The sequence below is a fragment of the Podarcis filfolensis genome (genome assembly GCF_964270895.1).
Source record: "Podarcis filfolensis genome assembly, chromosome: 13".
In the NCBI taxonomy this organism is placed as follows: Eukaryota; Metazoa; Chordata; class Lepidosauria; order Squamata; family Lacertidae; genus Podarcis; species Podarcis filfolensis.
The window spans coordinates 26,597,601-26,612,164 of record NC_139615.1 but is presented as its reverse complement, the minus strand read 5'-3'; the positions used below and the strand labels follow the sequence as shown (position 1 = coordinate 26,612,164).

At 40.8% G+C, this 14,564-nt stretch overlaps 1 protein-coding gene across 24 annotated transcripts in view; it reads right to left on the bottom strand.

Moving 5' to 3' along the window:
- Positions 1-14,564, bottom strand: part of MAPT (microtubule associated protein tau) — an 82,908-nt gene that overhangs the window by 13,465 nt on the left and 54,879 nt on the right. For 16 of the 24 annotated variants that reach the window (XM_083582998.1, XM_083583004.1, XM_083583000.1 and 13 more), the window contains 6 exons: positions 9,987-10,042; positions 7,921-8,118; positions 6,570-6,696; positions 5,350-5,403; positions 4,515-4,780; positions 730-822 (listed from right to left, as the gene is read on the bottom strand). In XM_083582998.1, the coding sequence (XP_083439124.1) occupies positions 730-822; positions 4,515-4,780; positions 5,350-5,403; positions 6,570-6,696; positions 7,921-8,118; positions 9,987-10,042 (794 nt within the window). The remainder of the gene's footprint in view (positions 1-729; positions 823-4,514; positions 4,781-5,349; positions 5,404-6,569; positions 6,697-7,920; positions 8,119-9,986; positions 10,043-14,564) is intronic. The other 8 variants (XM_083583011.1, XM_083583012.1, XM_083583009.1 and 5 more) reach the window with 2 other exon arrangements.

Here is a 14,564-nt window from a genome sequence, read left to right as displayed (position 1 = left end):
GGAAATCTGGACAAGAGAATTCCTATTAGGTAATAATATCCTGCAACATTTTGTTGCAAGACCCTCCTGTATCCTATATATACCAGTTCTCCCCTACCCCCTCAGTTCTACTATATACAGAACACTAAACACTTTCCTTTTCTGCCTTTCCCTCTGCTCCCAAAATCCTCACTAAAAATAATAAAATTTCCCTGAAAACTCATATCATGGAAGCAAAATAAATTCTGCAAAGTAAGCCTAAGGGAAATGATTCATTATTTTATCTAATTTGCATATTTTATTTTGAGGGAACAAGGAACATGTGCTTCCTTGATGAAGAATTTGGATTTTTTTTTTTAAATGCTGATTATATGTGTCCATGAACACACTGCACTTTTAATCAGCTTTCCATTTGCAATACACTCTGCACCTTCATTTTCCATCAACTATCTGAGTCAGAAAGGATAATTTCTGGGGTAATTTGAACACTATGTATTGAGAAGGCAGCCACTTAAATAATATTGCCTCCAATTCAATACCCAATTAGCTCAGTGCACATCCCCATACAGCTAACTCTGCTGGAGCTTTAATCAAGCCATATTTTCACTGGTAACAGGTTAATTCACTACACATCATCAATAGCTATCTGATTGTGCAGACAGCATTGGTGTTTCAGGGTTAATGCAAAAGTCATGCCACTTATAATAAGTTAGATTATTATAGTGCATTGAATGGTGTGAAGGTACTCACACTGCCTCCTCCTGGGGTATGTTTGATATTATCCTTTGATCCACACCTGGATTGGACATGGCTAAAGTTCAGCTTCTTATTAACCACCTGCACCTTTGATAGCCAGAAAAAGAATATGAGTGACAACCGCTGCCATCCACAATTATTCTTTCGAGTAGAGATATCTTTTGCATTTTGTAGCAGTCATCTAAGACAAAGAAAGAAGCAAGGGACTTTCCCCTTGGGACAAATGCCAGTTCCTTGCTTTGAAGATGAAGCTTCAAATTTCAGCTTACGCAGTGGCGAACGTCCTACGGTCAGGCCTGAAATTAGTACAGTGCTTAAAAGAACAAACAAAAACAAAACAAAATCATGACATAGGCCGCCCCATTTCTAACACAGAGATAGTTGTCCCAGCACAGGACTGCAACGAAGTGTGTATATGAACAATATAAAGTAAAACAAAAGCAACTGTGTTTGCTTATTGGTTGGAGAGCCAGGGGGAAATTACTGTTAAGGGTGGTATATAATAAATGCAGTTAATGGCTCTCTGTTCTACTATGTCCATTGGCATGGTAAATGCTGCTAGGATAATCATATTCACCTCCTAGTCATTGCTAGCACCACAGAATAACCATTATATTTGGAAGCACGTCAAACTTTCACCAGACTTTAAAAAGAGTTGTCAATCTGAAAGCACCTGAACTCAACTGTTGATCTCTCTCTCTCTCTCTCTCTCTCTCTCTCTCTCTCTCCCTGAAAGCCCCATTCAGAACTGCAACGGAGTTTCCACACATCAGGGAATTTAGTACTTTCTGTGTGTTTATCTCCCATTATGTCCTGTCTACACTAGTGGGCATGGCATAGACATGTGGCTGGAGAAGCAAATATTTAACACAACAAGCCATTTTAAATCAATTCTAATACCATTTTTTAAAAACAGTGCTTCAGTGCTTTTAAAATTTCAACAGTATTACATAATTACTGTAAAAAAATAATGCTTAAAACTAGAACAAAATATTTTAAAGTGAGCATGGGGGGAGTGACAAATAGTGATAAAATGGCACTCAATACAAATATTCAAATAATATGCATGTTTTTTAAAACATTTTTTTTAAGTTGCATTAAAACCCATTTTAAGTTGAAGCACTATTATACTAATGTTTTTTTAAAAATAGATAAAGGAGAAACAGTGCTAATTTAAAAAGAGATCCCCACCCTTCAATGACACCTATCAAAAAGGTAATAATGAAGTGTACCAAAGTACAGATGCGGACAGACAGGCCTGCCTGCCTAATACAACATTGCAAACATCAAAACCATACCTTAAAAAAAAATATGACAAGAATAATGCTAAGGTGATTTACACTTGCTGGATTTTCTATAGTCTGAGGAAAGAGGGTGGAAACACAAGAGTTACAAGATTTGATGACATTATGTTGTTCCACTGTAAAAAGTAAGTGAAAAAAGCACACTCTAAAAACCTGATGCTGAGCACCCAGTCAAGTAATCTGGGTAATTTGTGGTTGGTGTTTATATTTGCAATAATGGTTACCACTCAATCTACTTACTGTATTTCTTATTCACCCTTCACCATAAAGCCCCAGGGTAGGTTACAACAACATTAAGATAAAGCCAAATAAAACCACCAACTCCTAACAGTCATACATTAATTAACAATTTCAAGGCAGGTCATAAAGACAAGCAAGCTATGGCCAGTAAGCTAAAAACGTCCCTTAGCTACAGACTACTCATATTGTTTTGCAGATACAGAATTGTGGCAATTGTTGCATCAGTGCAGGGAATGGGACAAACCATAGATCCCTAAATTACCCTGGGCTGCAGCAGCATCATAATAATCCAACCCTTTAGTTTAGAGCGACCCTTCATAGAATGACTATATATTGTAGTAGCACTAGAAGGAGCCCACAACTAGATAGAAATTACTTATCAGCAACACAGTACTGCAGCAAACTGAAGACATGGCTTCAGATTCTGTGCCCTTCTGTGGGCCTATTTCCATGTCACTTTACTTTCTTCCTTCCTCTCTTCTAAACTCTCTATGCGAGAGAATGGAACTAGTGAGTCTGGCTATTGATAAAGAAGCCTTACAGTTCTGCTGAAAGATATTTGTCCTTTAGAGGAAGGGAGAATAATACAACTATCTTCCCCCCATTAGCCCCCAACATGCCTTCATGTAGGAGAAGGGCCACAGATCAGTGACAGATCATCTGCTTTGCATGCACAAGGTCCCCAGTTCAAACTCAGAAATCTCCAGGTACGGGCCTAATGGTGCCAGTTCCTAAGGCAAGGATTGCGGTCTCTTTCTCCCCAGTGCTTGGGGAGAGGAGTGAAGCAGCCAAGATTAGCACTTTGAATAGAGCAGGGAAATTTACTGGTGGCCAATGAAGTCATGTCTGAATTGGTGTAATGAGCTAAGTCCATCTTCCTCCAATCAGCAATCCAGCTGAATCAGCTGCACCTTCCAAATGCAAACCCACATTGCAGGAACCCCAGAAGTTAGGCTATCCTTGTCCAGATAAGTAGCTGAGCCACCCGCCAAAGCTGATGGAAGGCATGCATGGCACCAAGGCCATTGATAATGCCTCTTTCTTACCTAGATGGAGAATAGTGTGTATAAAAACTAGTCTCCTGCACAAAGGTAACGTTTAAATGCATTAATTGCTCTGCTCACTTTTGCCTCTGGCCCTGATTATCACTGATTTGTGGCCCAGAAAGGAATGTGATCCTCAAGCTAAAAAAGGTTCTTCACCCCTTTGCTGAAGGAAGATTATCTCTCAGCCCCCTGCACAAGCCTCTTCCAAACACAACAGGTGTTCTAGCAGTGAAAGTTGTCTACATAGATAAACCTAGCTTAAGGATTTGCCAAGTGACATGTGTATACCATGTCTATTCTCCTTTCACATGTTGGTTGGGTACAGCACAGCTCTATCTAACCATGCACATAGCACTTTTCCTCAGCACTGTGAGTCAGTGATTCTATGACACGGCTTTTAAATACGTGTCACCCCAGCTCTAATCCTGGTAAGAGTGTTCCATACATACTCCATTTACTCTATCTGCTCAGATTCCATGTGCTTTCTAACCCTTAGTTTGTACAAATGCTCTTTGAGCACAGGGTGATCTGAAAGATGAAACTTCTTCTTTTTGAACAGAGATAGAGTGAGGTTGGAACCAGAAAACAGAACTTTTGCAAGTAATGTAACATGGCATGGAGAAGATTGAGCCCATTCACTACTTTGTAGTACAGTGGTTCTCAAACTATAGAAAAGGCCCTCCAGGGAAGCGCAAGATATCTGGGACAGAAGACAGAGTTCTAGAGAGGGAGAAGATAACACAGTAGGCTCTGCCATAGGCCTTTTATTCCCAGCAGGAGAAATTTAGTTTTGAAGCAACAGAAATTACAGTGCTGCCCATGAAAGTCTCAAAGTGGCAGCCGGGGCATTTTCAGAGTGCCTGGCCACAGGAGCTGCTCTCCATCCTGCCTCCTTCCCCAGTTGGCTAGTTTCAGGAGGAAGTTTGAGATGCTGTTTCAGTTTTCTTGTAATGCTACTGCTGGGTTTGTGCCCCAATCAAAATATCTTTATACAAAGTTGTGGGCTACACAGAGACATCTGTGTGTAAAGATTCAGGGGACTCACATATTGAAGAGATGGCTGCCGCTGCAAGGGTCAGAATGCAATATAAGTTGAGAAGGGGACGAACGGAAGGTAGGTAACTTCCCATCTAACTCCAAACTTGTATTTCATTTGCCCACACATAAAGACAAGGTGCATTGGATTTACCTTTCCACCCCCTGGCTGATGCTTCAAATTTTCAGTGGAACCAATCTTGGACTTTATGTTCTTCAGGTCTGGCATGGGGACAGGGGCTGTCTGCAAGCGGCTCTTGACAGAAGAAGGGGATTTTGGCGGGGTGCGAACCACTGCCACCTTCTTGGGCTCCCGGTTTGGTGGAGTTGGCAGGGAGGGTGTGCGGGAGCGACTGCCAGGAGTTCCTGGAGATCCAGGGCTGCTGTAGCCACTCCTATCTCCAGACTTTACCGGTTCACCTGCAATTTGAAATGAAAGTACAATATGTTAAGTAATCGTTTAGCTGTTGATTCAAAAGAACCTTCCACACTGTTCAATATGCACGAAGGAAATTAGCAAGCAGGGGGAGGACGTTTTTCTGTTAGAGCACCTAGCTTATGGAATCATCTCCCCACTAAAATAAGGCAGGAACCAACTTTGGTGAGTTTTTAGCACCTTCTGAAAATACACTTGTTCATCCAGGTCTTTGCCACAGAAAACTGTTCAGCTACTACAGTTGTTGCCGTTTTTACTGTTTTTATTGTATTTTAATATGCCGTTTTATTATATCGGCATCTATTGCAGACCACCCTAGAATTTTAATGAAGAGTGATATAAAAATGTTTTAAATTAAAAAAAATGCTATGTTGCATTTAGTACTGTTGCAACTTTCTTTCCAATGGAAAGATATTTTAAAATATGAATAAAACAACCTTTTACCTACCCCCCAAAAAGGTAATTTAATTATCAAGGTTTTACAGAATTTATGGTCAATGCCAGCGGACAGGATTTGTTAGGAATGAAGAGGAAATAGTAAACTTTTTTTTACCTCTCTCAGATTTTGCTGCTGTGTTAGGGGGCCTTCTTTGCTCCTTTTTGGCAGCTGAAAGAACAAAAACAACCGCTCCGTGAAAAACAATGATAATCTTGCATCCTGGTTGCTAGGGGGGAAAGGAAGGGCAGACTACAGAGATTCCAATGACTATTAGAAAATAAAAGGGAAACAGGGAAAGTGCACTAAGGGGACAGGGAGCAGAGGAGCAGGAGCTTAAGCCCTATTTTAACCCTACCTCCAAGACTGGGTAAACCACTCATTGGGTGACTATGGGAGAACACATGTATCTGGGGGTGGTAGAAGAGCACCAGACCAAGACCTAGGCTCAAGGCTTTCAGCATCTTGTTGCAATGAGGTGATCCTTAATAATAATATTAATAATTTATTATTTATACCCCGCCCATCTGGCTGGGTCACCCCAGCCACTCTGGGCGGCTTCCAACAAAATCTTAAAATACAATAGTCTTTCAAACATTATAAGCTTCCCTAAACAGGGCTGCCTTCAGATGTCTTCTAAAAGTCTGGTAGTTGTTTTTCTCTTTGACATCTGGTGAGAGGGTGTTCCACAGGGTGGGTGCCACTACCAAGAAGGCCCTCTGCCTAGTTTCCTGTAACTTGGCTGATTCCCTGTAACTTGGTGACTCTTTAAAAAGAATACAAACTGGTAGCAAGAAACCACCATCTTAGGTCCCTTTGTCATCATGTCAAGCATTGCATTGAGGGTGATACAAGATGGCAGCCACCTGCTATCCAATCATCCAGTGCTGAGTGAGATTTGATTCTTAAGCAGGATTATGGTGGCAGTCAGAGGCAGAAATGGACAGGTTGGCTGGTGCTCCCTGCCCTTTATAAAAGCTCACCTTATGATTTTGAGAAAAGGCTACTTCTCATGCTACTTTCATTAAAATTCCTGGCTTGAGGCCTGTGTCAAATGAACTTTTGCGGTGCTAGGCCACATCAACTTCATGCCACTTTCTTCAGAGGCCTTTTGGGTTCTTTTAAAAGGTTTGTCTGCATAGGCACAGATCTTGGTCACATCTACTGCCAAGAAGAATATACTGAGGAAGGACTTGTACTTTCTCTTGATACACCACAAATAAAACCCAACACCTTTGTATTTGAATGTGAGGGAGCTCAAGTTTGTTTGGAGCAATTTCCAGAAAGCAAAAAAACCAAACTGCTATGCAACACACAAAAAGCCCTTCTTCTCTTACCAAGGCTGGGTGGTGTCTTGGGAATGGTGGGAGTTTTGGCAGGGATCCGAGAAGCATTGGCTGGACTCTTCTGATTCTGTCCCATACCAGGACGTGGAGTGGCTATCTTTGTTTTCATATCTGGACCCTGGTGACAGAAATTGAGAAAGGGCAGCATTTATTGACTGCTCATAGACTAAAAAAGCAGAGTAAATTGGTGTGGATTAGGGGGATTTCCTCTTTATTTACACATTTTCAACCTAAACCTGAGAAATGGACTCACAATGCCAATACAAGTTTCAAGACTTTACCATGTGCTTATTATATGTATTTTTATGAGGCTTGGCATACAAAATGCTATTCTATTCAATTCTACCATTTTCTCATTTGATTTCAGAACATAAATAATGAACAACTTATGTAAAGTAAAACTAATGGCTTGTCCAAATGCAAAGTTGATGATGCCTTGTCCCTACTTAGCTCCTAAACATACAGCTTTTAGAATAGATATCCACAGTAATAACAGTATTACATAATCCCTTTTTCACCCACATTAATTGAATGCACTTATTTCATGAGTCCTTTCTGTTGCATATAAAATGTGATATCCACATGAAAACATGTGTGACTGTTGAATAAATCTTTCACTGTTACGTCACCACAGCTTGCAGGAGCAGGTGTGATAACATGCAAATACTGTGCCATCTGGAAAACCTGAGCAACAAGCAACATCAAATGTCTTACATATCCATTAACTAAATAAAGCTCAGTAAAACGCTGGCAATGTCCAGGGAAAAAACCATGAATATAAAAAACTAAGAAGAATTTAAGCAGAATAAACAAAGTTGGCTAAAGGGAATTTATATATTTGCACTTTTCATTTCTTCTCTAAATTGCCAAGTTTTATTGTTACCTACCCAGAGATCTGCAGATGTGGGGCAGTTTGTAGACTAAATAAATAACACTCCATCTGAGCACATTAATGTATCAAGTGGCGATTTATTTGACTTCATTTATGTGCAAATTAAACACAATATTAAGTGCATTGTGAGGCTGCTTGTTCAACTATTCGAAAGAAGTATTCTTCAACTTGGCTATAATCACTGGTCAATCCTAGCACAATCTCTTAAAATGGGAGAAAAAGGCAATACATTGGAGTGGTAGTAGCTAGCCATAACCAAGTAAAGTATATTCATATCTTGGTCATTAAGAAAAAGTCAGGTAAGTACAAATTGCAAAACACAACAACCACTTGCATGCAATTTGCTGTAAATGCATGCCCAACCCAATGCAAGAATCTAAGCAAGTGGGAAAGAAATAGATTTACCCCCAGCCCCTCACTCCACCAACTTCTTTTTACACCATTTCTTACCTTGCCCCTTTTCTCTTTTGTTCCTGTACTGGTTGGTCGGGATGCGATAGAAGAGATGCATTTAGGGATGGAAGTTGGTACTGAGGACTCAGCAGGGTTGGAGGGTTTTTTCAAAGGGATAGAACTAACAGAGGAGTTTCGTTTGGGAATAATGGAGGATCTACCTTCCAAGATTTTGACAGAGGAAGGTATGGATGTCTTAAAAACATGTGAACAAAATAAAATAAAACCAAAGATCAGCATGACAAAAAAGTAAAAAAATAATAAAAATAAACTGAAAAAGTGTGGTGGTTAAAGTAAAGTCAGAATGACCAATGGCCTTAAGCATGTTAAAAGAAAATCAAAACCTAACTGAAACTGGCTCTCTATCTCCTGCACTGCGCTGGCATTAAGAAGAATTTCAAAGCATCACATCATCTATCTCACCCTTAGAAGGATAGGGTACCAAAATCACAGGTTTTTGAAGAGTACATCATCAAAGGAGCATCTGAAAGTAAATATGCTCCCACATATTGCATTTATCAGTTCCGTGGCATTGGTTTCCACCATGACATCATCATAAAGAAGAATTCTGGGAGAGATGGTGACAGCTACATCCAGGAGTTGCTGGCAGGGCAGCACAGATCTGGCTGCCTTACTTTCTTGCCTTCCAAACATGACATGATGTTGATGCTTATTGAGAGGGGGAGTAGGATGGCAACGAGAACTTGGTGTAGGAGGAGTGTTCAACTGGCTCTGCTGCCACACCAGTACCTGCTGAGCTCTCAGTTGCCTTGCCCTCTCCCCCTCCCAGTAAGCAGCAGCAACACACTATGTTTGAAAGAGGGGACAGCAGTGCAGCCCCACCTGAGCCAATCTGCCAGCCACTACTGGCTCCATCAATCCCTTTGAGCTTGCAACATAACCTAGAAAAACCACAGGTTTTGCCATTTATTGTTTTACTTCCATGGGAATAGCTGATTAGTGTCTGAAAAGGTTTCCATTAAATAAAGAAGTTTGCTTCAGCCTCTTCACTAGTAAGCCACTTCATTATTACTACTGAATGAGGAAGAAAGGTTTCTGAATTACAACGATCAACAAACAAGCCAGACTCTGTGGATGTATTGCTATCTACATGGCCAGCAGACATTTTCCAGGCAATCTGTTTGAGAGCTAGGAAGGGGAGAGAGCAGTTAAGTTCCAAAACTTAACCCAGAAACAGAGGCTTGGGAAAACAAGCCTTTAAAAAACCAGCAGAATAAAACTGTGGTCCTTCCAGTCACATGCTTTTTCCAGGCAAGTCTGTGGGCCTGTCAAAGCAATCCTTATTTTCAAGCTTCCTGTGCGTGCTCTGATCCATTTTGTGGCTTGCCTTATTTGCTCTTTAGGCAATTCAGTCTTTTCTTTTTGTGGTTCTGATTAATGAGGCAAACGATCCTTTCAAAGCTCGAGTTATAGGGCAAGGTATGACAGCTGCTGCTTTTGTACAGCAAAAGGGGGCTTTCATTCACTTTATTTTATGTTTGTTTGTTTGTTTATATTTCTATCCCTCTCACCATTAACCCTAAGTAGGTTACACTTTAAAAAATACACATAGAAATACACAATAAAATCAAGCTCACATTAAAACGTGTTTAAACTAGTGGGTAGGATTCTCCAAAGCCAGCACCACAGGGAGGAAGAGAGGCTGTCCCTGAAGCAGAAGTTCCACAAACAAGCTTAACACTGATTACCACACAGAAATGCTTCTCAGAGATACTCGGGCTTGAATGAAACTCTACGCAAAAGGAGATGTCAAGTTTTACAGCTGCAACTTCCTGTCACACCTAGTTTAGTTACAGAGAAGAAAGTGGCTTCTCAAGCTTAAAATACATATTTTAAAGGGATTCTAACTTAGAATGCACACTGGGCCTTTGAAAAAAAAAATAAAGTTGTGGTGATTGGGGAGACAACAAACTGCATTTAAAGGTTTCTAGCAGAAAGCAAAATATTTACTCCATCAAAGATAAAGAAAAATGTTTTAAGGAAGAACCAAGAATGCAGAGAGGATGAACTGCATCCATGTTCATATATGCTTGTCAGCTTACCTTTGGTTTAGGCTCTTCAGTCCCAGTCTCATTTTTATCTTTGTTGTCCATTCGAGCTGATGAGAAAGGAGAATTACTGTTACATTTTGCTGCGTGGAGGGGTGACAGTTCTAAAATACAGTGGTACCTCTGGTTACGTACTTAATTCATTCTGGAGGTCCGTTTTTAACCTGAAACTGTTCTTAACCTGAAGCACCACTTTAGCTAATGGGGCCTCCCGCTGCTGCCGCGCTGCCGGAGCACGATTTCTGTTCTCATCCTGAAGCAAAGTTCTTAACCCAAGGTACTATTTCTGGGTTAGCGGAGTCTGTAACCTGAAGCGTGTGTAACCTGAAGCGTATGTAACCCGAGGTACCACTGTAGCTTCTGGAGAAGGTAAGCCACTCAAATTGTAACTGTAGCATGCAACTCTCCTCTGCCCTTGCATAAACAGTGAGGAAAGCTCCATTCCTTAGAGAACCATATTTCTGATTTATAAATTTGCTCTCACTCTTTCAGGCTAAGCTTTAATGCAACAAGCAAGCGTGTTGTGCCTCACACCATCTGGGAAAGCAAAATAAAATAAATAAGTATTGCCAGCTGTATTGGGAATGAAAAAATAATAAGAGTTCCCAACTGATTGGTACCACTTTTGGAAGCTCTTCCAAGTGTTTTGTGTGAAGCTCTGTTTGCAGTGTGATGTCAGGAACTGGCAACAGCACTGTGGCCTTTAACCACTGAAGTACCAGATCACTTTTAATAACCCCATAGACTTCTAAATACAAGTAGTCCAATAACTTCTGCCTGTCTGCATTAAACTATCTGAAAAAAGCAGCAAACTAGTTAAAGCTGAACCATTTAGTTGGTTCCGGTAGTTTCCACACTCCCTATAATGGAACACCCAAGTTTAACAAAACACTTACTTGGGACAAAAAGTATGATTCTGTGTCAAAAGTATTCATGCTCCTTTCTAACAAAATGTTGCTTTGCCTGCTTTGGATCAAGTCATACAAAACGCTAAATCAATGTTTATCATTTTGATAGGGGATAAAGAAGCTACTAATTAGTTCCAAACAATACAACCTAGCTAATGGGAAAATCAGCTTAAAACGAAAAGTGTAAGCCTTGCTTTCAGCTCACTCTAAGTATAGGGTTCAGTTATAGGCCATAAAGGGCAACATGTAAATTTAGTGAAAGGGTTAAGTTCAGTCCAAGTTAAAAGCTAGTTTCAGCTTTCAGTTCAGTTTAAAATAGTTCAACGGGGGGGGGGGGATGGGACCCTAGGCTTTTAGCTTTAAATTCAGTTTTTATAACACTTACACTCTAATTTTGAATGCTAAATAGATTTTAAGTTAAAACTTAAAACATTAGGGTATTTTAAAAACCCCAATTCAAGCTCAGTAAAGGCCTGGTTTGTGCTTATTAAGCATAGCATGTAAACTAAGGGGTAAGGGTTGACCTTAGGGCAAGTTGAAAGCTCAGGTTTTTTGTTCAGTTTCAAAATCAGTTAAAATCATTCAGATTTAAAGCACTTTCATTTCCGGAGGAATTTCAACTGCCCACATCACATATCCCTCAATATCACTACCCAGGGTGCTAAACTGACATAAATTTCCCTTTCAGATTTTTAGTCATTGGAATTTATTGCAACCCAAGGAGTCTTACCTCCTTGCAGGCTCATGCAGAACTTGTCTGAGGCCTGGGGAGGGAGTCTTGTTAGAATAAAGTTATAAGCTCAAACAAAAAAGCAGCCAGTCCCTGGTGGGGCCCGTTAGTCGCCTTAGCCCAGCAAGGCCTGGGGCTAGTGTACCCGACTGCCCGCACCCCCTCCCCACCCCTTGCAGGGGCCTGCCTCCTTGTGTTTTTCTAACAATGACTTCCTGATCTAATTGGCTGCTGCAGAAGTTGGGGGAAGCTAGACAGGACAATAAGCTTCAGGCAACCCAGAGAGAAAGAATCTGTTTTAGAAGCACAAAAGGAGCCCCATCTGGTGAAGATTCTCAGTCCCAGTGACAAAGTGTCAAGGTAACATGCAAGTTAGGCATTTGTGCAAGTTTCAAACAGAGCAAGGGGGTCAAGCCTCACTATGCTCCACCTCTTCTTTGATTTAAAATTCAAACAACACAAAGCATTCAGGTAGGAAGCCAGCAGGGGTGTAGGGTCTATTTAGAACGCTGTACAGAATGCCACATAAACAACTAATGGCTGCCTAGATAGAAGTCATGGGTGTTTACTCAGTGCAGTGAGCTCCTGACCCTCAGGAAACAAGCTCACCCCCTTGTGCAAGGAATCTTCTTTTTTAAAAATCTAACTTGTCCATAAGATGTAGTGTGTGGACACTGTGTACTTAGAATTTCAAAAAGACTTTGATAAAGTAACTCATCAAAGACTCCTTATTAAAGGTAGTGGTTATGGAATAAGAGGAGAGACTCTCTTGTGGATTAGTAATTGGCAATGAAAAGCCCTTTAGAAAAGGGCTACCAAAATTATCATGGGACCAGAACAACTCCTGCTGCATTTGAGGCTTATTCATACAATAATCTAGGGCCATCCAATAAAGCTGAGCAGCAGAAATCTGGTCCAATATGATAATTGTCAACCTCATATTATTCACTGAGGGAAAAGTTGCAGAAGCAAGGCAACAAAGAGGCTGCTGGCAGGAAGTAGTTTCACACACAAACTTTTTTTTTGTTTTTAAATAGCAAAATCTGAATACATATATCGAAAATGGGGCTGCTACACCCACATTCAGCCAACAGAATCGGCTAAAGGAGAAGAGAGGCTGAAATGTTTGCCTGCAAATCAGCCTGAGAAAGATGGACTGATTGCAACCAACATTCTGTTCACCCCTGCCCTACAGGAAACTGAGGGAATGCAAAGATTATAATCCTTGACTAGTATATCATGGACACATAAAGACTGGTACCATACTCTGCTGCTGAAGTGCACACATTGTTTTTGTTCTGTTATGAGAAAATTGATATCTTTTGTTGTGTATCTATGTCACTCTGGGTTGCCTTGGGCAATACAAAGCAAACAAACAAACAAATAAATAAATAAATAAATATGCTCACTGATGATTACATTTCCCATATTTGCATGGACATCTGCATGACACTTTTCTGAACAAACGAAGCCTTATAACGAAAGATTCTAGGTATAGCCTGTAATCATGCTATCCATCCTCCCTGGTTCTTGATAGAATTTTGTAGACAATTGTCCATAGCTGCCAGAACACAATAAATTGCAGGGTGAGTATGAGGGCCCACTTCTCAGCTACCCCAAGCTGAAGTGATAAGCTCGATGCAGAAGAATTCCATAAGGCCATGAGTCACTGAGTTTCTTTCAAAGAGCAGCTTGTCATAGAATGACTTGACGTTAGAATCACCAATGCTTAGTCCAGACGGAGTGACCTCCCATTGCTTTGTCCCAGCTCCTGCTAATCTAGCAGTTCAAAAGCATACCAGCACGAGTAAATAAATAGGTACTGCTGAGGCAGGAAGATAAACGGCGTTTCTGTGTGCTCTGGTTTCCATCATGGTGTCCTGTTGCACCAGAAGCAGTTTAGCCATGCTGGCCACATGACCCAGACAAACGCCGGATGCCTTGGCCTGAAAGCAGAGATAAGCACCACACGCCATAGTCAAATTCGACTGGACTTAACCATCCAAGGATCCTTCACCTAACTTTATACCTACATATCTTTTTCTTTTCCAGAGGCTTCCTTTTCAATGGCTTAGCAAATTCTTCATTCTAGCAGACTCTGACAGTTAATTGTAGCCAGCACCTCTCTCTTTACTACAAACTGAAGCTTCTGGAGTTATGAACCTTGTCATCTGATCAGCCTATGCAAAGCACTTTCACACATTCATCAACTGTTCAGGTTTGGTCAGAATATTTAAGTATCATTTGGATTGTTCTGGGCCTTGGGTCTCTTCTTCTTGAGCTTTGGTTCTACTGATTTTCTCCCCTTTCAGTTCTAATGCTCTGACAGCTGACAGAAAGGCCACCTCCTCTAACACAGCCAGATGTTTCAATGCCAAGGAAGCTCACAGTTAAGTTCTTTGAGTTAAGATTCCTTCAGAGAAACTAAACGACAGCCCAGCAAACTGTTAGTGGATGTAGCACAGGCTTTCTCCCATATGAGTGCTTTGAGCTGATTTACAAAGTCTATCCAAGATCTCTTTGCACAATTTGGGCAGTTCTGGCAGGATTCAACAGCATGCCCCGCTCTAGGGAATATTAGACAATGGTCATGCTCAACTGACAATAGGATCTTTCTTCCAAAGATGGTGCATTAACAACCCCCATGAGCCATTTATGACTAGCAGTGTTCACTGGAACCCATATAATAATATGATAATAATTTATTATTTATACTCCACCTATCTGGCTAGGTTTCCCCAACCCATGAAGATCAGGTTACCCTTCCAGAAGGGATCTCAACATTCCAATTTACTCTGCTACAAATTCTGAAAAGCTGGAGGTAAGAAAAGAAATACCAGTGCTAATTGTTTCACCTGCTTGCCTGCTGTGCAAGATGCAAAAATATTAAGTCTTTCAAGCAGAGGAGGAAGACTCATGCCTCCTTATTGCAGA